The following is a 24,103-nucleotide window of genomic DNA, read 5'->3' on the forward strand; positions in this document are numbered from 1 at the left end:
TCAGGACTGAAACTATAATTTTCTACCTCTGACAGTCATTCTGACTTTTTACTGGTTTAGAAAAGAATGTACATTGAGGGTGAAATTTTTGTTCAGACTTGCAGTCTTACACTGATTAAAATAATTGGCAATCTTTTATCTGATTTTGTGCATTCCTTGGAATCTGGAATCTGCTATGTCTCCCTCTTTCTAAAGTGTGTGAAATTGTGGATGGAATTTTACAAAACAGATAGACAAAACATGAAGAACCTTTCTAACTTACATACATGTCTGTGTAAATATGAGTGCTCATTCCAACTATACCATACCTGTCAAAATGGCAGGTCTCTGGGCTTCAGTGATTTCTTTGTGTGAGCACACAAAGAAAATGTTTGTATCAGTGCATTTTCATGCATCTCAAATCCTGTTCGGTTACTGATTTGATTCAAGGCCATTCAGTTTGGGTTTTTTTTTTTATTCTGGCTAGGATGCTTGGTGTGTTGTCAATGCTGTTTTGAACACAAATCTGAAAACACAGCACTACAGAAACTGCTGTGAAAAAAGTCAACTGCATCACAGCCAGACCCAGTAGAATGTGTCTTAAGGATAGCAGACAGGTTGAAGCTGCAGGTTTTCTTTTTCAAGGTGAAGAGTCACAGTTAAAAAAGTAAAACTTCAGACAAGACAAACTTCATTATTTATACTGGATGGCAGTTCCCAATAATAGCCAGACAGGAAAGTTTCCTGAGCAGGCAGTAACAGAATTAGGTGTGTTTTATGTACCCTATTGCTTTTCTTAAATATGTAATACTGCATGTTATATTTGTTTACTAGGCTGAAGATGCTGGTGAACTGAGCACAACAATAATTCAGGCCAGCCCAGTTCCTCTGCAGGAACATAGAAAAGAAAATCTAGAAGACCGCTCATGTCAAAGAAATAGAAGAAAAGCAGTACTTAGTATTGACCAGGAACAAGAGGAAAATGAACTTGTTGGTCTTCAAAGAAAACCTCGTAATGTACTGGACCAAGAACTGGCCAAAGAAGGTTTTCTGAGGATGAATCAGCTTCCATTTATTCCTTCAAATGTACCAGCAAATCATGAAGAGCTAGACCATGTTAAATCAGCTTTACCAAGTAAACTCTGCACCTTTCCACCACTTTCTGTTAATGTTGATGCACAAGAAGTGTGTCAGGATCAGACAAACAAAGCACAGAGACAGGGATTGCCACCTCGGAATGTATTACCTGTTTATTCTGGATTAAACACCTGTTTGCCATGCAAACAAAACTCATCTGGTGAACAGCATGTTCATGTATCAACTGTTAAATCCCATGCCACTACCTCTGAGAATCAAACAATTTCTTCTTCTGTCCCCGCGTTACTTACAGGGCATTGTCTTGCAACAACTCCCTTTGCTCAACAGCATCTGGGAACTAAACAACCTACAGGAAATGCAGTTCTGTCTCAGTTTCATGGCTGCAGCGCTGCAGGTTTTGGCCTTCCATCAGGGCTACCTTGTTCTGGTATCCCAGCAGGACATGTTGAGAATCCACTTATGTTAGGAATTCCTTTAGGTCCAAATATTGGTTCTGGCTTTTTGGGTGCAGCTTCACTTTATAATCCACACAGTACTTCATGGAATAATAATATCTTAAATAAAAAACCATGTACTGGACAACCTCTTGGAGCTGGGGGAACGGAGTGGGAGTTGTCGAAGTCACCTGGTATTGGTGAGTGTGATTTTTACAGTGTGTTTGAAATACAGCTGTGGACAGGAATGGTGATATTGATGTTGCTTATGTTACAGTAAATAAAATTAGGATGGTACTAAGTGTAACTGCAATTAATGTTTATGCAAACCCTATTACCCTAGTTTTCCTTGTTTAATGTTGTTCTCTGAATTTAGTGTTTATTCTTACAGCTCCCCTAATGGTCTTAAAAAACATTTCTCAGAATTTCAGCATTCTTCAATATTAAGTAGTTTTGTGTTTGTGTAAAGGATCTAGAACTACCTTTCACAGGAGGAAAAGAAATCCTAGCTGCAGTTCAAACTAGGCAAGAGAAGTCATGCTCTTGAAATTCCATTGTATTTTATCTGGAAAGTAGAGGACATTTCTATTTCCAGCCTAATTTGGTGTTAGCAGTCAGTGAAGGCCAAAACTCATAAGAAGTTTGAACCCCATGGAGGGTTGAAACTGTTTACTGGTTATGAAGGGAAAGACAAGCTGCCAAGTGTCCTCTGTCCCTTCTGCTCTTACTTGGTATCTAGACTTAGCTCTAAACCTAAGCAACACTAATTACTATTCAATTTTAAAAACTTATTTTAACCTACAGTCTTGCTGTACTTTTTTTTTTCTGGCTAATTCTTTCAGCCTGAATGACAAGCTAGTGGGGTTGAAGATTTGAATCTGTAACAGTTTAGAGCTTGTTTATTGATTGTTCCAAATCATTGATCTTGGTGCATTTTAAAATAGTGAAATACTCCTTACCTATTTTTATGCTAACAAGATTTTGTAATAGTAATGTTCAAATTTTCTGAGTTGGGCTAGTGCTGATTAAATTGTGACCACTTAGTGTTTTATATTAGATATATATATATAAATATACTTTGTGGGTCTGTACAGAATGTGCCATTTCCGTAAGTATTTGTTTGTGTGACAGTAGAACTCTAAGATGCAAATTAGAAATGATCGAAATTTCAAATGTCATGCTTATGGAAAACGTCCTTATGAGAACTGTAGGAGTCAAACATTTCCTTGCCATAATGAAGCATTTGTCAGATGAATTCATAAACTTGGTGGCAGCCCGAGTGCTGATTTGTTTCTGAGTACTTGTAACTAACAGGAGCATATTTTCTTCCAAAGGGCATATAAAAGTACCAGAAGAACTGAAGTTTCCTAATGCCTGTTGTGTGGGAATTGCATCTCAGACAGTTCTTAGTGTTTATAATCCAACTGACCGGTGGTTGCAGGTCAACATTGGAATACTCAGTGTTTCAGTTAATGGGGAAAGGGTAAGAGATTTAGAGATTGTTTTTTTTCATATAACTGAGTAATACTGTAATCTTACCAGATATCATATGTAAAATCAAGGCCCTCTTTACAGATCTGTGATTTTTTTCCCCTGTTTTATCGTTAATATGCACAAAAGCAATGCTACTTTTTTTAGCCAGGCCACCTGACTTCCTCCAACAAGTAGACTTTGTGAGGTAAATGCAACATGAGGTGATTGATCTGTAGAATTATATTGTGTGTATGAAATGTGGAAGGTTTGAGTTTATGGGTTATTCATTCCCACCTTTGTGTATGCAAAAAAAGTCAACCCTAGGCCAGAAAACATCCATTCTGAGGACTGTTACTGCAAAAACATTTTTGGCAGTTTGCTCCTCTTTTTCTTGAAATCAGGAGATCTTGGGTGATGGAAAATGAGCAGGCTTTTTAGAAGCCTTTTAGAGCAGGCTTCAAACTAGATGGGTTGTTCTATGGGTTGTAGGTAGCTTATAGGCCATTTGTTGGCTGTCTTGCACTTCAGTTTTGTTAAATTCTCTATTATTCTGTTATGATACTAATAGTTCCAGAAGTAAAAATATCTTGAAAACTTGAGAATGAGTTAGATTCAAGGTCCATCAGAAGGATTTAATTTCTTTTATTGATGAATACACTTAATAGAGAAGAATATACAACAGAATAAGCATAGGATACTCTGAGCTTCTGGCAGTTTGATACCTGGTAACTTTAGTTAGATGTTATTTCTGTTCTTACTAGTTTTTGGTATAGTGCTCTTTATCTAGCTAATCTGTTGAAACTATGCAGTGTTGTCCACAGTTCAGTTCAGCTGTAGATTGTATAAAGTATTGCTTTTTTCTTTTTTAAAAAATGGTTCATGCTGTTTTTATTCGGTCCATATTACTGGGGAATAGCAGACAATTATTTGCTTTAAAAATTGCATCTTAGAAGTCTTAGAAATCCTGATTACATCCCTCAGGTATATTCTTCCAGCAGCATGTGTCTTTCCAGGAGTATGATTTCTGGTTTTGATCTTTTCTTAGAATGCTTCCTCTTTAAAGAACATCGGGCCACAATTCTGTGTGCTTGTGTGTGTATATATGTGTGTGTATATATATGTGATGTGTATATATATATATATATATATATATTTGTATGTGTGTATGAGAATAAGGATTTATTGCATAATTTTCTAATCAGCTTCATAGAGCTTTCGTGCAGCTCTTCTGTTGGATCAAGAGGTGATTTTTTAAAATGAAATTGCTTTACAGTTGTTTTCATGAATAAATATATGCAATTGTTTGCACAGTGTGATTAAAACCAATGTTTTTTCAGTAAACTTTGAGATCCACTGCTGTTCTTTCTCAAAAGACAGGGTTTTACTTAATAATTTTCCCAATGTCAATTTTTACTAGATGGTAGAAAGAAACCTCAGCAATTTTCAGGCTGACTTGTCTGTTTAAATTAAAAGAAAAGGCCTGCAGTTGAGCAGGATGCAAATGGGCCATGGATATGAAGATGCATTAATTAAATGGAAGAGAAATAGGTTCAAAATGTCTGTGTTAAGCAGCCAGATAAACATGGTATTTGAAAAGGAAATGTCTTCTGGTAAAAGGCCTGTTTGCAAATGACAGGTATTTTGTTTTTCAGATGGATCCCATGAAATATCAATGTTTGGTTTTCAAGAACAAAACCATTGTAGGACCCTACTCTACCAATGACCTGAAAATACTTTTCCTACCTTCCCGTTCGGGGATCTTCCAGTGCATCCTCAATGTTTCATCTTGGCCAGTTTCTGCAGATGCCGAGACAATCGTTCAGTCAGAAGCTTTGGCAAGCAGGGTAGTTCTGACAGCAGTTGCTGAAAATCCTAATTTAGAAGTAAGTGTGGGTCTTTCATTGTTGCAGTTTTATGAATAATTTAATGACAGTGGAAAATAATAGGATTGCAAGGTTGCTCCTCAAAGAAACCTGGAATTTCATTTGTTTGGAGTGGGAATTGAAGAAAATTTTTGAGAAGCATATTGTTATCTGGGAAGTTCCAGTTGTGCAAAAGCAGCTAGCTAGAAGTGAAGGATTCTGTGTGTAAAGAATAAATTAAAAATTACTTTTTCATTGGTAAGACCTTAAACATCAGATGCTTACTAGGTATCTGCTCTGTTGGATTGGGAATTTAATGTAACAAAAAGCATTTCTTTCCAATTGTAAGGCTTTATTTATTTTTTACATCAAGTAGGCTTTGTCTTGGTTTCTCACTACCACTAGCTTGTTTATGATTGTAGAGAATATTTTCTTATTTTGGATTAATTAAAAATATAAAGTAAGTGCATGTGTAAAGCGCTTTTGTCTTGTGTCTTATCATGAAGAGCAACCAGGTGGAAGAGAGTGTGACATTAATAATTAAATCTGGCTTCAAAGAGTTCTAGATTTAAGAGTATGGACAGGCATAAAAAGGCTTCATGGTACTTCTGGAGGTGCCTGAAAAAATTACATGGTAGTCTGTGATACAGTTGATAAAAGTAAAAATTTCAGTCATCAGCCACAGTGGACATTTTCTTTTCATTTATGGTGGTCTTTTAACTTGCTTTGGGCTAATTATGTGTTTTGAAGTAATGAATGCACACAAATTGATATAATTTTTAATGCTTCTTCCATAAATTTTTATTTATTTTTAATGCATTTTTTATTCTTTCACATGTAGTCCATTCTCCATGTTATTCATAGTATATTCAAACTTGTGTCATGTTCAAATAAAATTTAAACCTTGTGCTCAATCTCTGCATGTTGTTACATTCCTGAGATTGGAAAAAGCACTAAATAAAAGCTGTATTTTGCTGCAGATCATGACACTAAAATGTTTTTAAGCTAGCAAAAAGTAACTGTCCCTTATTTTCTTAACTTTCAACTTGCTGAAATGTGTTTTTAACTATCTAAAACTGACATTTCTTACTTGCTAGCAATAATCGTGGTTTAAACTTGCTTTTTATTTGAATTATCCAAAATGACGTGATTATATGCTGGATTTTGGTGGATAAACATTGCACTAAGATTGACTTAATTGATTGAGGTAAAATGCATGGGAGATAGCCAATTGGGTGTAGCCCCTTCTAATATCAAAGCAAACATGATTCTTAGACTCCTCCTACCCCTGGTAGCAGGTTTGTATTCTGTGTGGATATAGGGTTAAGAGGGTGGAATAGGTGAGTAGCATCCTGGTACTTTTGTAGAGTAGTGTGTTTTGAAGGTTTTCCTTTCTTCTAAGTTCTGCTTTGTTTTAAAACCAGGTGGAAACAGGAAAAGGAAATTGCCTGGATTTTGGTGACTTGCCTTTTGGCAATTTGAAGGCTCTTCCCCTGAAACTTATCAACAAAACCCATGCTTTTATGCCAATCAGACTTATTATTAACGCAGTAAGTACAGTAAACTTCTGTATGTGAGAGTTAACGTCTTGTGATACTGAATTTTAGTGCCCAATCACTTTGTTACTTATCATTAAGAAATACATCTTGGACACTTGATGTAAGACTTCCCAAGAAATCTTATGTTAGTCAGGAAATAAATAGTTTTTGCAGGGTAGTAATTTGATTCTGCTGTAATGGTACCAACAAAAATGCTTCTGGGATAGGTGTGTGGTGTTTTGTTTCATGTCTGTTGGTTACTTTTTGTAGCTTAGCCATGGGATTCCACCTCTGCTGCTTGCTTTGATAGCACAGGGCAGCAGATAGGAAAAGGATTTTGTTGCCTGAGCCTTCCCTTTGAGAAGCTGAGGAAGCTGGAAGCTTCCCTCTTCTCTCTGAGAAGCTGAAGACATATTCCACTCTTCAAATGGAACAGCTGACTGTTCAAAGAAGCAGCCAGGCTTGCTGCTAGCAAGTTTAACATACTCCCTCTTCCTCTGCAGCAGCAAGAGCAGGACTCCTCTCTCAGTCTGCTTTGTTTCCCACTCTCTTTCTGAGAGTTACAGTGTGGTCCTCTGCATCTCTGGCAATGCAGTTTTCATGTTTTTGTCTAGGCTGGGCTGACTGCTGATTTGTGCTGTGGGGAGAGCTGGCCTTGTTTCCTTATGCAGGGGAACAAGAAAGGACTGGCCTTTTGTTAAGGTGGTCAGGTTGTCTTGGGGACTAGTGATGTTTGGTCTTGAATAGCCAAACTTCTTGAGGGCTTAATCTAACCAGACTCTCAGTAAAAGTCCCCTAGGATTTCCTATTGTTTTTAGAGGGTTTGCTGGACTATCATATACTTACCAAAACCACAGCCTAATTTTTGATTCTTTTTTTTCCACACTACTTGGATCACTCAAAACTTGTCTTGCATTTCTCAGCTTTGTCAGCACTGCTGTTACTGACAATAAGAGATTCAATACTTGTAATACTTTTTTTTTTTTGACAGAATGCAGTAGCCTGGAGGTGCTTCACCTTTTCCAAGGAACCTGTTAATACTTCTAATGAACAAATGGATGCACTTTCTCAGACAGCAGCTCCATCAGTTGTAAACCATGTGATACATGCAAGCTGTGATGGGCAAGTGAGTAGTTGGTCGATTCTTCTTTTTACTTGCTGTCTGAAATGACAGTTCTGAATATTTGAGTTCACAGTAATGATTTTTGGGCAGCACACTTTTTGCATATTCAATTTTTGTGGGTGTTTTGTTTTCTCCTCTCAATAATTTTCTCCCTTCCATAAGGTGAGTCAGCCAATTTCTTTTTCAGGATCCTGAAGCTTTAATAGTTTGGGTTCTGTTTCATGCACCTAAGAAACAAATTTCTTCTTCAGGTAAAGTAATTTGATTTTCATTTCAGCTGAAACAGATTTGACTTTTAATGTATACGTGTGTTAGAATTGCAGGAGCAGGCTGCAAACTTGAAACTGTGTTTGGTTTATGTGTGCTAATATTTCAGAGGTCTTACTAATTTTTAGTAACTGTAGGAGGCAGAATGTCTCTATGTGTTAATCCTTTATATATTACCAGGGACGTTTTTACTTAAGTATGAAGCTGTACAAAGTTTGTACTGCAAGATGCCTGGAATTTGTGTTAACTCTTTTTACTGAGGGAATTAAACCATCACTTAAGAAAATATTGCATTAATTGCAAAGTAGATAATCAATTTGAAGAAATATCTGAATTGTTCTGACTTGCTGAATAGAAAATAGTATACATATCAACTGTTTTGGCTGGTGTGATAGGATGGGTTTTTTTGTTTGCATTAGTGACAATTTCAGTCACATATGACAAAAAGGTTAAACTCTTAAATAAGGCCCTGTGAGACTTTATTTAAAAGAGGAAAAAAAAATGTTGCAGGAGTAATGGGAGAGTTGTTATTATCACCCCATGAATATGTTAAGTTTGAAGAGTAGCTGAAGTGAGGCATGCATCCGTAGGAATGGCCTTTGCTGTTGGCAGACTTGCTTTTGCTACTCAAGAAATTGTTCCTAGATTCCTTGGGTCCAGCAGAGGAGTTCCTGGCAAGAGTGGATGTGGAAGTGGATAGTCCAGGACCTAGCACTGTGATTAAAAGTATTTTTCTCAGAGCAAGAGCTGGAAGAGCAAGGATACGTATTCCAAAGGACTTAGAGGTTTGTGTGTATTTACAAACTGTGTTTCAAGAACAGTTTGCCTCTCCTAGCCTCTTACTTTTGTAATGTTTGGTTTTATTATGTATATATACAAACATACACTTACTTTATTTTTACAGAAAATACGTCTGTCTGCTAGTGTGGGTTCAACAGTCCAGCAGCAGTTGCCATTGGTAAATTCTGGAAACATTAGTGTACATTTGAAAGTTAAGGTAGGTTGGCTTTTCCCTCTTGAAATCATGATTTTTATGCTGTCTTATTGTACTGAAGCTAGAGGTGAGCCTTGGGATTTTGGCTCAGCTCTGTGGTTTAATAAAAGCTTTACAAGTTTACATATAGGGAATGAAAAATGGCAAAGAGATTTGCTTACTTCTTTAGAAAAAGCATATGGGTGTTCTTTTGCTCAACTTCAGTTTTATTCGTTAAAACAAACATACCTTTATGATTTTTACTAAATTTTAACTAAAATATTTGTTATATGTAAAAGTAGTGAAGCCTGTGATGCACAGCAGGTGTTAAGTTAGCTGGTAGAGTAAAGCCTGCTTAAGGCAAAGATGAATGTTAGCATTGGGAAACATCTGTATTTTCTAACAAAACTGCGGTAGTTTTTAGTGTACATCTTGCCAACTCAAAGTGAGTTCTTTTCAGATATGCAGTTTCTTTACTTGACCTTTTTGAGAATCCATGGAATGTATGGTTCCAGACTGAAAGGTAACTAACCACATTTGAAACTTGCATTTCAAATTCAACAGAAGGAGCAGTTGGCTCCATTTTCTGAAAAAAGATGTGTTAGCCCATCATTTCTAAGATCAGAGGCCATGGAAATAGGATCTATGACCCCTATCACAAATGCCACATTAAGTGATGATACTGGGTGCTGATTGATAAAGTGTTGAAGACTCCAGGTGTATTCAAATTGTCTGAATTGCATGTAAAACAGGTGCACAACCAAATTGTATTACATTTTGTAAAAGTGTTTAATCCCTTAAAATAGGTAACTAACCCTCCCTTTTTCCCTTGCCTGCTTTCAGACATCAGATCAGGACAGCTGCTTTGCTGTTGAACCTGAGGACCTTTTCCTTTCTCCTGGAGAAGAACAAGTAGTGACAGTCCAGTTTTTTCCAAAAAGCACAATAACTACAGAAAGGTAATATAACTGATTCTGTGTGCATGTGTTAAACTGAACTGCTTTTGACCTTAAGGTAATGAACAAATTGGAAGTTTCATCTGTGTGAGAGTTTTTGACTTCAGTTGTTTTCATGAGAGTCTCATCCATTACAAAAGGATTTTTGTTAAGGTTTACCTTCTCTATAGAATATCTGCCCCTTCAGGTGTGTATAGCAGAATGAATAGATAATATTTCCCATCAAGAAATATTCTAAGACTTGTTTAGTGTAAATAAATGGAGTGAATCTGTGAGGCCCTTTATGTGGTAGTTATTTCTAAAGTACAGCAAAGCTTCAAAATACTTACCTTCAGCAGCCTCTTCAGTTGTTTCCCTCTTTCTCTCCCTGCTGAGGCAAAGGAAATGTTATTTCTGTTTTACATGTGAAAAAACTCAAGAACAGATCAGGATCCTAGAAAAAAACTCAAGAACAGATCAGGATCCTAAGTATTCATTTGTCTGCTATAATCAGATAAAAGTTTGTTCTGTACAGCACTAATGTACAAGTTCCTTTTGCCGATTGATGAAGCATTCATAGTTTTGCTCATTAGCACCTGTTGAATTTCATTCTGAAAGCAAATTGGTTTCATTGGTTCAAGTAACAGTTAAGATGTCATGTGAGAGTTTTTGGCAATGACAGGGGTCTGACTAGTTTCTCCAGAGCAGCTTTCCCTCTCTTGCTACATGATTTCCAGTTTCTGCAAGAATACACAAAGGAGTAGCTTCAAAATATGTTCAACTTCACTGGCTAGCTTAACCAGGTCTCCCCAGTGCATTTAAATTAAACAGTGAAGTTCTGTGCTAGTGACAGTATGATCCTGTTGGATAGGTCAGATTTTTACAGGCTTGAAGTACTCAGGAGGATTGGAAACTTGATAATCTACATCCAAGTGCTGCCTAAAGACTAACAAACTAACTGAGGCAGTAACCAGGATCCATGTTCCCTGCTGATGGGATTCAGGGCTTTGTCAGCAGGGATTCACTGACAGCTAGAATGGAGATTCTTGAGATTTTTTTCTTGACTTGAAGTCTCTCTCTGCTATAACAAATGATTCAGGCTATTATTTAAAAGCTAAATTTCCTTTCTTGGTCCTCCTGGATATCTCACGGCTGTAAAAATTCAATGAAGTTTCTCATGGCATTCAAAAGACATCTCTTTAATCTACAGGGAACTTTGTTTCTTTCTAAAATTAGTCTGTCAAAATAATTAGAAATTAGTATGGATGAAAAATACTTTTGAGCTGTAGTCTCTGAAATATTTATCTGAATCATTTCCAGATGAAATACTTCAGAAGACTGTGTGAGGTACATGGGGCACATATACTTACAGCACAAAGGATGTAAATGTAGGGCTATACCTAAAGCTGGCCTTTATCATAAAATAAAAACAAGTATTTGTATCTTTGCCTTAAGAAGGTAGTTTTAAAAATGCCTATCTGTAATATTTTTTCAGTTATGTTTTGATTTCATCAGCTAATCTTGTTCTATTGTGGGATTTAAATTTATGCGTTTATTTTTAAAGTACCTTGAAAATCCTTGTGCTGCCATCTGGGCCTCAGTTTGAAGTGATGATGGAAGGTGAGGTAGAGTCTGAGAAAAACAGACCTGTACCTACACCTGCTGGGTGCCCAGACATTCCACCCATCCTCTCCAACAAGCAGTTCATTGCCTGGGGAGCAGTATCACTTGGATCATCAGTGTAAGTATAAGTTGGGCAGCTGTTCATATAGAATATCATGTTAAGTATTTTATACTGCACTTATTTGAAATAAAATTTCCCATTGACATTGATAATTGGCAGTAATTTGTTCTGTGCCTCAAGTGAAAGAAGCAGTGTATTGCAATTATTTTTCTTGTGGAAGAAGGTTTTGAAAACAAACTGATCTTGTTTGAACTTTGTCTATTTTGGAGGACTCTTTAGTTACGATTAGAATATTTGGTTCTATAAGTTTAGTGTGTCATGTAAGTAGAAATGAGAAAAGTATGTTTCAATTAAGTTGATAGAAAAATTCTGTTGGTTCTTTTGATACCTATTCTTGCTAGAGATTAATTATGCTTCTCTCATCCTTTATAATGAACAGAATCCAGTCTGTGTAATGTAATTTGACCATCTGACTAGCATAAACAGTTGAACATCCCATAATTGATTTGAATGTATTTCAGGGTTAAAACTTGTAGTGATGAAGAATCTGTTTTGGCCCTAATTATGCATTATTTTATCCTTCAGACTACTTCTTTTCCACACTTTTTTAGTTTCAAGTTTACAGGTTCAGTATTCTATGCTTTAGTGAAACTGCTCATAATTGTTTTGATATTCTTTGCTTCTTTTATATGTAAAGTCTGCAAGTTTTGCAGATCTCTGAACTTCTAGCAAATTATTACTTGAAGGACTAGTCCACTGTTGGTTGATACTGAACCTTTTGAAGACTCTAATGATGTTCGTGGTAGTTTAAAATCAATCCATGTTTGTATCCAAGAACAGTTTCTGATAGCTGCATTTCTGTTTTTCTGGTTTGTTAGGGTGCACTGTGCTTCCAACAGTAGTTTTGGTTATTTGGTGTTTGGGAATTATTGCTCCTTTCCTGTATGCTGCTATCTTCTTATTTTCTGTTCCTCCTGTAAAACAGTGTTGAAGAACCCTTGGTTTTAGAAAGCTGAAATTAGTTCTGTAATTTTTTTTCAACAGAGTACAAAAGAGTGTCTACCAGTGTTGATAGAGAGAGGTTTTGCTCTCTCTGTCCTCCACTTTAATTCCAACTGCATGATATATTCTCTTATGTTGTAGCAGTTTTAGGGCTTGTCAAATTCATGTGTCAATGCTTTTTGACTTGTTAAAATGACAAAGGCACTTGCACTTGCTAGAGATGTTTCCTACCAGAAGCCTGGTCAATGCTAGGATGTATCACAGAGAGAAAAAAAAAAAATTTCAGTCACCCTGATTCTGTTACGTTACCGTAACTTTCTGTGTTGCTATTACATTGAGAAGTACATGAGAAGGAAAAGTTATCCTGAATTTAGTTCTTTACTACTGTTCCTGTGAATCTGGGCCAGGACTACTCATGAGACTTTGTTTCTGCATAACTTAAGTCTCTCTGGATAATCTCATCATAACTGTGTCCTGAAGTGGGGATTTTTAGGGGTTTTTGTATTGATTTGCTGGTTTCTTTGAAGGTTCAGTCTGTTAAGTACAGTACTTGAACTACAGAAAAGTTTTATATAGATATATATATTTGGGGATTGTTTTGCTATGAGTATTTGTGTGCTGTGGTGTATAACAGTGTAGAGTGTGTAAGTTTGATAATACAGAAATAACTTTTTATTTAACATATTCTGTTCCAAGAGGTGAGGTTTTTTTCCCATTAAATTATTTCAAAATTGACTGTCCCAGTTCCATTGGTTCCATGAATTAATATATGCAGTTAATTTGTATTTGCTGTAAAATCTAACCAAATGTATTTTTCAGACAGAAGAAGTTAATTCTAAGAAATGACTCTGCATCTGTGACCCAGCATTTAAGATTGTTGATAAGAGGCCAGGATCAAGACTCCTTTCAGGTGCCTGCCATTAAAATTTCTCTGTAGTGTTTATGACAGTTACCAGACTATGTTTATAATGAAAATGGTTTTTTGCCCTGGAGTGTTAGCAGGCTCTGTATTTGTTTTGAGACTGCCAAGATGAGTGTGGTAGCAGAGCTTAAGCTGCACTGGTGTCCTTGGGAGCTGCTGAAATAGGAGTGCTACAGCAAACTTGAGCTCAGTTTATAGCTCTCTAAGCTGCTGTTCCACAACAGAGTCAGTACTTGGTGGAGTGATCCATCAGTGGCCCTTCTTGAAGGAGGGAGTCTAGACAAGGATAGAAAAACTGGAATTAGTCTTTAGGAATTACCATGGCTAATGGGTCTTTTTGTTATGTAACCTGCATTGACTTATATCCCCCTTTTCCCTCAGATGTTCAGATTTTTTTAATCTAAGATCTTATAGTGATAGAGAATTAATGTACTGCTGGTAAAGTTCAGCCTTGACAGGTTGGGGATTGAGGACAAAGAAGTCTGTCTAAGCTGAGAGGCATTGAAGTGTTCATTATAGGAATATAAAGTATCTTGGACTTTGTCTTTTTCATTGCATACGAAGCATTGCAACTTTAAATATGCCATTGTCAAAGAGTTCAAAGAAGTTAATTCTTCCTTCCTAGTGTAATAAGTTTTACTGCTATGGTTTTTTTTTTCTATTATAGTCACTCAGTTCTGATGTCTTTGTTTTTATAGCTGCAAAGTATATTTGGATCAGAACAACGCTTGACCAGTAGCTGGGAACTCAGAATGCGTCCCAGAGAAGATACTAACATATACCTGATGTTTACTCCCACTCGAGTAACTTGCTGCTTTGCAAAGCTGGAAATCAAACAGCTGGGGATTCAATCAAAGCCAGGAATTAAGTTTACTGTAAGAATCCCAACATAACTTCTAAAAATTTTAAATGTACTTTTTTCATAATTATTGAAAATCTAGCATCGAATAGGTGTTTCTGTCAAAAACCTGAAAATTGAAGATACGTATTATGGATATCAGTATACTTGTTAAAGTCATATGGGCACTAAATTTTTTGCTTTGAACATGAATATCAATTTTACATGCCATTCTTTCCTTTGAGAATGATGAAATATATACTATATTAAAAGTACTATAATACTGTTATGTACTATATTAAAAGTAGCCTAAGATTTTAACTCTAGAAGTGTTAAAAAATCTGACCTTGTCTTGTTCTATAGGTAGGTTTTAAACAAACTTGGAAGTAGAACTTGAGAATGATAGAGTAAATTTTAGCTTTTCTATTTCTTGCAAGGGCTTTTCAGTTCACATTTTTAACATTTTCATTTGTTTTTCTGTAACTCTATGTGGTTTACCATAGTTGTACATAAATGTGTTTTACTAAGAAGCTTTTTTCATTTGAAGTACTTTTTGTTTTGGTGGTGGGTTTTTTTTCTCTCCCAGATACCGTTATCTGGATATGGAGGAACAAGCAATATAATTTTAGAAAATGTTAAAAAATTGTCAGGTAGCTTCATGGTTACACTGGAAGGCTCATTGTCTGCAAGATCCCAGAAAGCTTCCTTCCACGTGAGAAACACAGGTTCCCGGGCTGCCTATGTTAAAGCGCTGTGCTTGGGAAGCCTGCAGACAAAAACAGTGATGGATCCTCAGGTTATGACAGTGTCTCCAGAGCAGTTTGTACTAAGAGAAGGAGCACATGAAGTAAGTACAGTGCTTTGTTCTGAGCAAATGTTATGAATTTAAATTAAATGTCATTAGTGAAAATGTCTGACTAGTTCTTTATTAAAATCTCACCTATTTTTTGTTATTCCTGTTTCACTTTTATTGTAGTAATCTGTTGACTCATAGTCCAAACATTAATGCAAACAATAAGATTTTTTTTCCTCAGTATGTTGTCTATTTATTTTATCAGGTGATTACTGTAACATGGAATCCAGTGGAAATGAAATTCCATCCAAGGGTGGTGGTATCCACACTGTGTCTCTTTTGGGGAGATGAAGTCTCTAGGCAGCAGTATCGCAGGTAAGATGTGCTTTCCTGTTGTAACAGACAGATGTTTAATAAGAAGTTAAAGCTAGGGGTATGTGCTGCCACAAGTAGGGTTTTAATATGTTTCCAAAAAGAGCAAGAACAAGCTCAAAGATGATGATGATATGCAGAGATCTATTAAGCCTTGCACATGTAAGTTATTGATGGGGGTTTGTTCATTTATGGCTTTGCTTACATACTGTACCTAGAATCCTAGTTAAGGATTTGATTCTGTTTTAACTTACTTAAATTCAAGTGTGTTGGGTTTTGGGGAAATGTTTTCTTTTTTGTATTGAAAGAGATCTGTGTTCCATCTTGGTATCTCTCTTTCTAATGTGTATGTAACTTTAATTTTTAAAGAAAAGGCTCATGAAGAGAATAGTACTAAAATCCAGGAGTATTAAGTTTCGAACAAAGTTCATGCCTTGGTTTGCTGAATTCTGTTGACAAAGAATGTGTTTGAGTAGATGTGTATATGAGAAAAATAACATTCATATATGCTCATGACACACAAAGGAAACTTGTTGAGAGTACCTTGCTGATCTTAAATAGTGGCCATGTTATTCTGCATTTTAGTTTGTGTAACTCAAACACATAGAAATGGCATATTCTGCTTTCAGTGACATAAGTGGCACTTGTGACTTGTGCTGTCCATGGGGTTCAGTGTAATGCACAATGTTCAGACTAGGTAGAGCAGTAAGGTGCTGATAATCATAATTCAGTGCAAAACTTCAAAACAGCGTTATTTCATTATTGCTTTTAAATGCCATTGCCTGACACTGTATGATAGTCATTGTGTATATTCTTATCCAAATGAAGTGTTAAACATGGCTGGATTTTACTGCATGGCTTTGAATAAAAAGCTCGTGGAATAGCGGAGTTCCTGACCTTGACAGATATCTTAGAAGATGCTTGTTCCTGGTTTTTCATATGAATTGTTTTGTGTGAGGCAATGCTCTTTATCTTGGAATCCTCCTTAAAGGGATGAAGTACTTAGGGAACAGTTTTGGTCTACAGATCAACAGAAAACCCATCTAGAAGCTGAATACAACTATATAGGTATTATTGGAAACTTCTTGTTTTTTAAATGCAGATTCTGGATGTTGTTATGTATGCAAAATTACTTGTTGATTTTATTAGTCAGTAGGCTGGCATATTGTTCTTGAAAGTAGTGGTCTAGCTGGTTGGTTCTTGGTGGGAGTTTTTCTGAAATCTCCCTTGATAACTTGAAAGAGATGTGTACTTCTTGCAATGACTGAGTTCTCCAAGCCGGTCCAACCCCGTTCTGTAATTATGCACTAGATGAGAGCATGATTTGGGACTTAGGGGCAGGAATGTGAAATGAATACTCTGCCTCATCTGCCAGTTTGCTCCCCAAGTTCCTTACTCCAAAATTATATATAGTCAGCAGACCAGTAAGTAACTTAGACTTGAGAGTTAGTAGTGCTCAGGTATTCTTTCCTCCTCCATGGCCCTGACCTTATCTGAGTGCCAGATTTCCTCTTGCTGACCTGTAGCTTCCCATTTTTCCCAGGACTATTTATATCCCTGTGCCTCCCAGTCTTTTCTCTTCTGTTGACAGTCATGCTCCTTGGCTCTGTGTTCCTGTTGTTGGCTGGCACCTGCTGCCACTCTGACATTGACTAGTCAATTTTTCCTCTCAAAAGACTTTCACTTGTAACCAAAATAGCATTCTCCTGCTTCCTGTGGTGATTGAAACATCACTCAGATGTCTGATGTACTTATCAAAAATCTAGGTAGGTGTGACTGACAGCAGGGAACAAGTATGGAAAGACAAACATATGGCAACCATTATTTCAGTGTTTCCTTTTACTCTGCAGCAATAGAGCAGGTATTTCTTTAACCATTTTAAGACTGTGAAAAGACTTCAGTTTTAAATGGATGCTCCCAGATTTGAGCTTGGTGTAGTCAAGAAATGATGAAGTGAAAATTATGCTGGATTCTTAGGATTCGTATCAATCTTTTCAATTTGTTGTTTCTAGTACTTTGTTTAATTTAATGAGTTCTGTTTACCTCTAACAGAGCTGTGATGTATAAAGCTGAGGTAGAAAAACGCATCATCCCAGAAAACAACTTAGTGAGAAAAGCTGTGTTTGATGAGGAATTTCAAGGGGAGCAGCTTGTGACAGAAGGTAAGACTATGACTGCTTAAAAAAAAAATATATAATACTTGTTTCTGTGTGGCAAATGTGCTTTTGGCTTGAATCCTAGTTACTTTTTCACTTTTTTTTTTTTTTAAATAAATGTAGAAGAAAAATTCTGAATTTGGACAGTTGTACTGGGCAAAGCTTTGTTGCATTTTCTTTCTCCAGTCCAGCTGAGGAGGAGTGTGATAGAATGGCTTTGGTGGGCACCTGGCATCCAGCCAGGATCAACCCATCACAACAGAATGTGCCTTTTTTCATTCAGTATCTATTTATTTAAATGATTTTTTGCAATTTTCTCCTAGGAACATGAAACCCCAGTCTGTAAATATAATAGCATTAAAAATGCTATTTGGAAAGTATTTGTTTATTTGGAAAGTATTTGCCTTATTAAGTATTGGGAAAGATTTAGTTTGTTTTAGACAGATATATTTGAAGATTGAGAGGCAGGCAACTTGGCTGATACCAAAATATATATTTCTTTTCCTTCCTAAATTTAGTAGATTTTTCTTCTGCTTGTTAGTAAGAAATGCATTAATAAGAATACGGTATATTGTAAAGGGTTCCTTAAAGCACCCCCCAAGTGTTCTGTCCCATAATTGTCATGAAGAAATTTACTGTGAAACCCTATTCTTGAGCTAGTTATATTCACATATGGAATTACTTACTGTCCTAAGGCTACTACACCTGAATAAATGTGGTCTGTTTCTTTCCCTATGAATTGTATATTGTCTTTACTTGGAAAAGTAAAGATTTTTTTAGTCATTCATTTTAGTTGAGGTGAAATCCTGGTGAACATTAGATATTTGGATTCTGGAGTATCCTTTGAAGTTGTTACGCCAGTGTTGGAGAAAAAAGTAAAAGCCAACTCTAATTTGGCATAGAATCAAATTAGTATATAGCATTTGTGTAAAGGTAGAAATTATATAATATCCTTTTTATATTTATTGTTTTGTATGTCATATTTATTATATCTTATAATAAAAAGTTTTAAAGTATTCAGATTTATATATTGTATTTGATGTTAGTGTTGAGCTACACCTGATAACTAAACTTGTAAGAAGTAGTTTTGGAATGATCTAGGATTTCTTAGCTGATGGATTATTAACTAGGTCTATGTCTTAAATCTCTGTGGTGTAATTTCTGAATATTATAGAATTTTTCTTACTAGAATTTCTCTATTACTCTCATTTTTAGTATGTGATGTCCCACGAGAGACAAATGATATCCATCTTTTCTATGCAAATATGCAAAAGGTTCTCCTTTCTGTGGTTGGATATTCCACTTGTGATCAGGATGGCTTTCAGCAGTCTACTGGACCCCAATTGGAATTGGGCAGGTATTGGAACCATAATTAATAATTATATGTATGTAATTGTGTTTTTTTTTTTCTTGTGAGGGTGGTTAGGCATTGGAGCAGGTTGCTCAGGGTGGCTGTGAAGTTTTCATCTCTGAAGAAATCAGAAATCTGGCTGAGCAATGTTGTGAACTGCCTGGTATAGCTGCCCCTCCTTTGTGCAGGGATGTTGGACTGGGTGGTCTCCACAGGTCCCTCCTGATCCCCACAATGTGTTGCATAGCATGCTGTGAAACTCAACTTGAATTGCCTTATTTCTCTTTGCAGTCCTTGTTTTCTCTATATATGTTTTAAAATTATTTTATATTATTATCTTCTGAAGAGAATTGTTTTAGTTCTTCTCATTCTAAATGGTACCTGCCATTTCCAAACATTCTGTGAAAAAGCTGTGTCCTGGTGTAGCTGCCAGATTGTTTTATACTTAATGGAGAATTGAATTAAATTGAGGGTCCATGTAAAAAGTTTTGTACTTCAATAATAAAATTTTGAGAAGTACTAAGAGTAGGCTGTTATAATTCATCATGAGGTTTTTTTTACTGGTTTTGCCTAATGCAGTCTTATTTTCAGGTTGGAGAACTTTGGCACACATACTGCTGCAACTTTGGATGTTCTTCCTGTTAAAGGACCTCAGGGTACTTCTTTATCTGCAAAAACTAAGGATCTAACTCAGAATAAATCAGATGCTCAACAGACTTGGGCTGTTACACCTGAGTATTTGACTTTGACATCTCCTTCTCTTGGTCAGTATTTTTTGAAGTTAATGAAATAGCCACTTGAGTATTAAGATAACTGTACTGCATAAGATGTTTGTAAGTGTGGATTGGCCAGTAATCTTTATGCAGACTTGATTTGAGCACAGTTTTGGATAAATCATCAGAGATTATGTGCTCTGTGTATAGATACAGAATGCACTGCATACCCACGAAGGTTTTAAAGTAATGTGAAGGTAACATTAGGGCCAAAAATGCTTTATTTTCATTGCTGCATCTCTGTATCTTGGGCATTTTTGTGTATTTTTCTATGTGATAACTTTTTTTTTGTGTTACAGGTGAAGCAGCAGATACTAGACGTGTACAAATTCTCAACAATTCCAATAGTATGTTGGCATTTGAACTTTCATGGCCAGCTCACTTCCTTACTGTAACACCACAACATGGAGATGTTGAACCAGGGTAAGTATATTTCCATAAGTTCCTTTATGGGTGAAAGTGTGGTGGGGTTTTGGAGGAATTTATTTTTAGTTGAAGTGTGCAACTAGTTTAGGAATTTTAGTTGGTTTTTAGGGATTTACTTCAGTTTGCTTAGACTGTACCCTGAAACTATTTTAGTTCCAGGGTATAGACTTTTTGTCAACTAACATGCAAATCCAGCTCTTTTTGTGACCTTATCCTTTTACAGTTGTGTGTTATGTGAATGTTCTTCTGTCATGAGTAAAATTACCTCGAGGCCAGTATTTTTCTGTGCCTGGAAGTACTATTATTATTGCATAGTTTTTTAATTGAATAGCCAGTGAAGCTGAAGATTTAAAAATCTGTTTTCACTGTAGTTTTTTGTTTAAAATTTAGCTGTGCATTTAAAAACAAAAAAAACTCTTCCTTCCCTTACACAACCAAGAAGCAACCCTGAAAATAACAATTCTTATAGAAGGCTTCTCTTCTGGGGACTTAGGAATTTTCTTTAGCAAATGTGCTGATATTCCTCACAACTTGATTTTGGGATTCTTTTTATTTTGAGGAAACTGGGTTTTGCCATTTAACTTTTGGCTTCTCAGTATCTGTAGGTCTGAAAATAATGGCAAGCCAGTGGGAGGTGCCCTTGCCTTAATTAGGGTATTAAAGTAGTCATAATATCATTGTATTTGTATATAAGACTTTTCACATATGGCAGCAAAGACTTCCACAATTTATGCCTGAAAGGTCTGCTCACCTCTCCCTTCTAAATTTCTGGTGTTATTTAAGGTTCACTTCAGAACAGCTTCAAGACCCTGTTATTAAACTATTCTCATCTTCCAAAAAAAAAAAGTCTCCCACCAAAAAATAGGTTTTGCTTTCACAATTATATGTCAGTAGTTGCGTTAACTCTGAAGATATTCACCCAAAATACTTTCTCTTCAGTCCTGCCTCGCTGATTGCATTTTAAACACTTAATTTCATATTCATGTAGATGTAAATTTCTGGGAAACTTTCATCACTAGTGAGAACAAAATAGAGTTCCATGGAAGGGCTAGGATATCTGCCACTCATTGCAGATTCAGTCAGTGCCAAGAAAAATAGTCTCAAAAAGCAGTAACAATGAATGACTTTGCAGTAGCTGTGAAAGTAAGGGCATACTGAGTGTCTCATACACCAAATTCAAGATGGTCTGTATGATTTCTTACAAAGAGGGTATTGAAGGCCTTCTGCAAGCAATTTTCTTGCAGTGTAGAATTCTAAAATGTGTTCACTGGAAAAGAATGAGCAGAATCCTCACGTTTTGGGTCCAAGTAAGTAGTTTGGATCAAGAACAGAGGTCTGCAAGTAGGAAGCAGACCCGTGGGAACAGCTGACTTAAGCACAGCACGCTACACTTGCCCAGCTTTCTATTTGTCATGACCATCTCCTCACAATGCCAAGGGCAGTCAACCTGTCCCAATAGGAGCCAGCCAGAATATTTTATACTCTGCACTGCGAGGGCTGGAGCCTGCAGAATCCTTGAACTGAGTTAGGCCATGAAAAGAGGTGATCTGATTTGTCAGTGATGGTAAAAGTAGATCCTGGGATCATGACTATTAAAGCTGAATATATGGCATATCTGACTACCTTAGATTTATCTGGAGAGCATCTTCACTTGCTATCTTAAAAGTGCATAATTTTTTGGGGTGGGCTAGTGACAGATGTTATAGATGCTGATTCTACTATGAGACTCATGTATGTTGATTTTTTTTAAAATTTTTTTCAGGGGCAGTACACTAATTCTAGTGAGTCCTAATCCATCACTTGCCACAAGGCCCATATTAATTCCTTGGAGTGGCCTAATCTATATCCATTGTGATAATGGACTAAAGGTATGTGGTTTACTTGAGACTTCAGATTACAACTTTTTATTTTACTTTGTCACTTCTAATAAAGTTGCTAAGAGCTTGTAGATTTGAGTCAGCAGCTCTGTCAACTTCCATTATTCTTAAAAATTTGTAAAGTTCTCATAAAGAAAATTAGTTAAGATGCCATTTTTTAAACTGATTTTTGGTTCATTCATCTCTGAAGAAATATATGATGTGAACACTAACTAAATTTCCAACAAATTTGCACCCACCACTGCCTTATGCATAATTTTCTAAAACACTTAAAAAATATATATATATATAGATGTGCACACACAAAAGTAGTTTGTATCATATTGTAAAATAAAAGAAGTTACAAGAGGGTATTGGACAAGTCACCATAGCTCCTTTTGAGCTCCCTTAAGGTAAACTTGACCTTCTGGATGACAGGTCTGTGATAAAGAATGTCTAGAACAGGTTCTGCCTCTTCATGGGTTTTAATCCAAGACATTTCCCTGATAAAATTGAGGCATAGAAATAACATTTATGAAGCCAACAGTTTTTCTTTTTTCCATGTAAGAGCAGAAGGACTCCTTGGTAATTTCTACTAAAGAAAGAGACTTTTTTTCTTATTTTTACAGTCAATGTATGTTTTGAGTTACTTGTAACAATGCATGGAGAGAGAAATAGACACTGAAAGGGTAAAACTGTATCTACTTTGCTTTTGCATGGAGGGGAGTGTGAGGTATGATACAGAATTGGAAATTGCCTTCAAAAAACCCAAATAAACAGGAAAGCTGTTGAGAAGGCATTAACTATGTTATGTTCTACAATATGAGAAAAGGATTTAAGAAATCTGTAAGGACAAGTGTAGAGAATGTAGCAAAACCCATCAAATTATAGGAAATCTGGTAGTTAATAATGCTTTTGTCATTTATTTGCTACCTCTCCAAATCAGCAAAAAGCATGCTAAGGTTTTACTAGCATTAATTGAAACTTTTAAAATTTCTAATTATGTAGCAAAAGGGAAGGAACACAAAGCTCCTTCTGAATGAGGCAGCTCTGTTTCCATTATCTGCAACAGAGAATGTTGTAGGAATTGTCAGTTAAACTTGTTGAAATTATTATTCCTGTTGAACTAAAATGCTTAGATAGCAAATTTTCAGTGAATGTTCCTTTTCTCCTAAATTAGACTTGTTCTAGAACCTTTAAGCTTTTGAGGTTGGAGAAGATCTGGTGATGTAATGTATGAGAGCTTTCCTTTGTTGAAATGTAAAGCTGAACATAAGCTCTCATGTGTAAGCTAAATAGTTTGACTTACTGATATATCAGTATTCACTGTTTCAAACTTTGTTTTTCTTCCAATTGTGTAATAGTTTATTAAAGTGCTTATTCAAGAGGCTGTCACACAGAGCATGTCTGGATCAGACTTTCCATGTAGAAGACATGACATAATTGCTCCACAGTCTGAAAATCCCACTGTTGATAGGCCAAAGCCTCTCCCCAGGTTCCCTCTAATAGAAATGGACATAAAGAACAGAAACATTGTTTTTCCTAAAACAATACCTGGTCAAAGCTCAGGTAAGAGGAATTATTTATTAAATAGAGTGTCTGTAGTATCTTGTGATCAGAGGCTTTGTGTACTATATTGCATGTTTGGGAATTTTAGTGCCTTGACTTTGGTTTTGTTCTCTTAATTCACACTAATAAGTGTGAATGACCAATTCCTCACTTCTACCTTTAGTTTGAAATGGTCTTCGGGTTTTTGGGTTTTTTTGGGCTGTGTTTTGGTTTTTTGGGGGTTTTGGAGGTTTTTTGTTATTGTTGGGTTGGGTTTGGGGTTTCTTGTTTTTGTTTTGTTTTGATTGTTTTGGGATTTTTGATTGTTTGTTTTTGTAGTTGTGTTGTTGTGTTGTTGTTTTTTTTTTAGGATGTTTTTTTCTGTTTTTTTTTTTTCCCCCAGTTCTCTTTAGACAGTATAGTCACACCTTTTTTTCCACAGATAGGTTTGTGTACAGGCAAATCAGTTGCCTCTGTGATGAATGCAGCTACGCTGTGCCTGGGAAAAGAGACTGTTAAAAGGTTACTGTGTCTACTTGAAGCTCTTCTGGCTCAGGCACCTTTGCAGTAGATCCCTTCTCATCTGCATTTATACCCATAAGAGATGAGGCCAATCTGTCTGTGTTTAGCAGGGAAATAAAAGCTCTTCCTAAAGACAATAGGAGTGTCAGCTATGAGGTTGGCTGTCCTTGTCTTGGTA

The 24,103-nt window shown here is 36.2% G+C and overlaps 1 protein-coding gene across 1 annotated transcript in view; it reads left to right on the forward strand.

The window, feature by feature from the left end:
* Positions 1-24,103, forward strand: part of CEP192 (centrosomal protein 192) — a gene marked incomplete at its 5' end in the record, with an annotated part of 56,078 nt that overhangs the window by 18,438 nt on the left and 13,537 nt on the right. Inside the window, 20 exons of the mRNA XM_084204697.1 lie at positions 814-1,711; positions 2,846-2,994; positions 4,637-4,867; positions 6,271-6,396; positions 7,376-7,510; positions 7,695-7,758; positions 8,420-8,559; positions 8,679-8,771; positions 9,591-9,706; positions 11,247-11,423; positions 13,188-13,278; positions 13,989-14,165; positions 14,715-14,975; positions 15,187-15,296; positions 17,346-17,455; positions 18,665-18,806; positions 19,392-19,564; positions 19,873-19,996; positions 21,762-21,867; positions 23,220-23,424. Of these exons, the coding sequence (XP_084060823.1) occupies positions 814-1,711; positions 2,846-2,994; positions 4,637-4,867; positions 6,271-6,396; positions 7,376-7,510; positions 7,695-7,758; positions 8,420-8,559; positions 8,679-8,771; positions 9,591-9,706; positions 11,247-11,423; positions 13,188-13,278; positions 13,989-14,165; positions 14,715-14,975; positions 15,187-15,296; positions 17,346-17,455; positions 18,665-18,806; positions 19,392-19,564; positions 19,873-19,996; positions 21,762-21,867; positions 23,220-23,424 (3,628 nt within the window). The remainder of the gene's footprint in view (positions 1-813; positions 1,712-2,845; positions 2,995-4,636; positions 4,868-6,270; positions 6,397-7,375; positions 7,511-7,694; positions 7,759-8,419; positions 8,560-8,678; positions 8,772-9,590; positions 9,707-11,246; positions 11,424-13,187; positions 13,279-13,988; positions 14,166-14,714; positions 14,976-15,186; positions 15,297-17,345; positions 17,456-18,664; positions 18,807-19,391; positions 19,565-19,872; positions 19,997-21,761; positions 21,868-23,219; positions 23,425-24,103) is intronic.

Source organism: Fringilla coelebs (assembly GCF_963513975.1).
Source record: "Fringilla coelebs genome assembly, chromosome: 1".
NCBI lineage: Eukaryota > Metazoa > Chordata > Aves > Passeriformes > Fringillidae > Fringilla > Fringilla coelebs.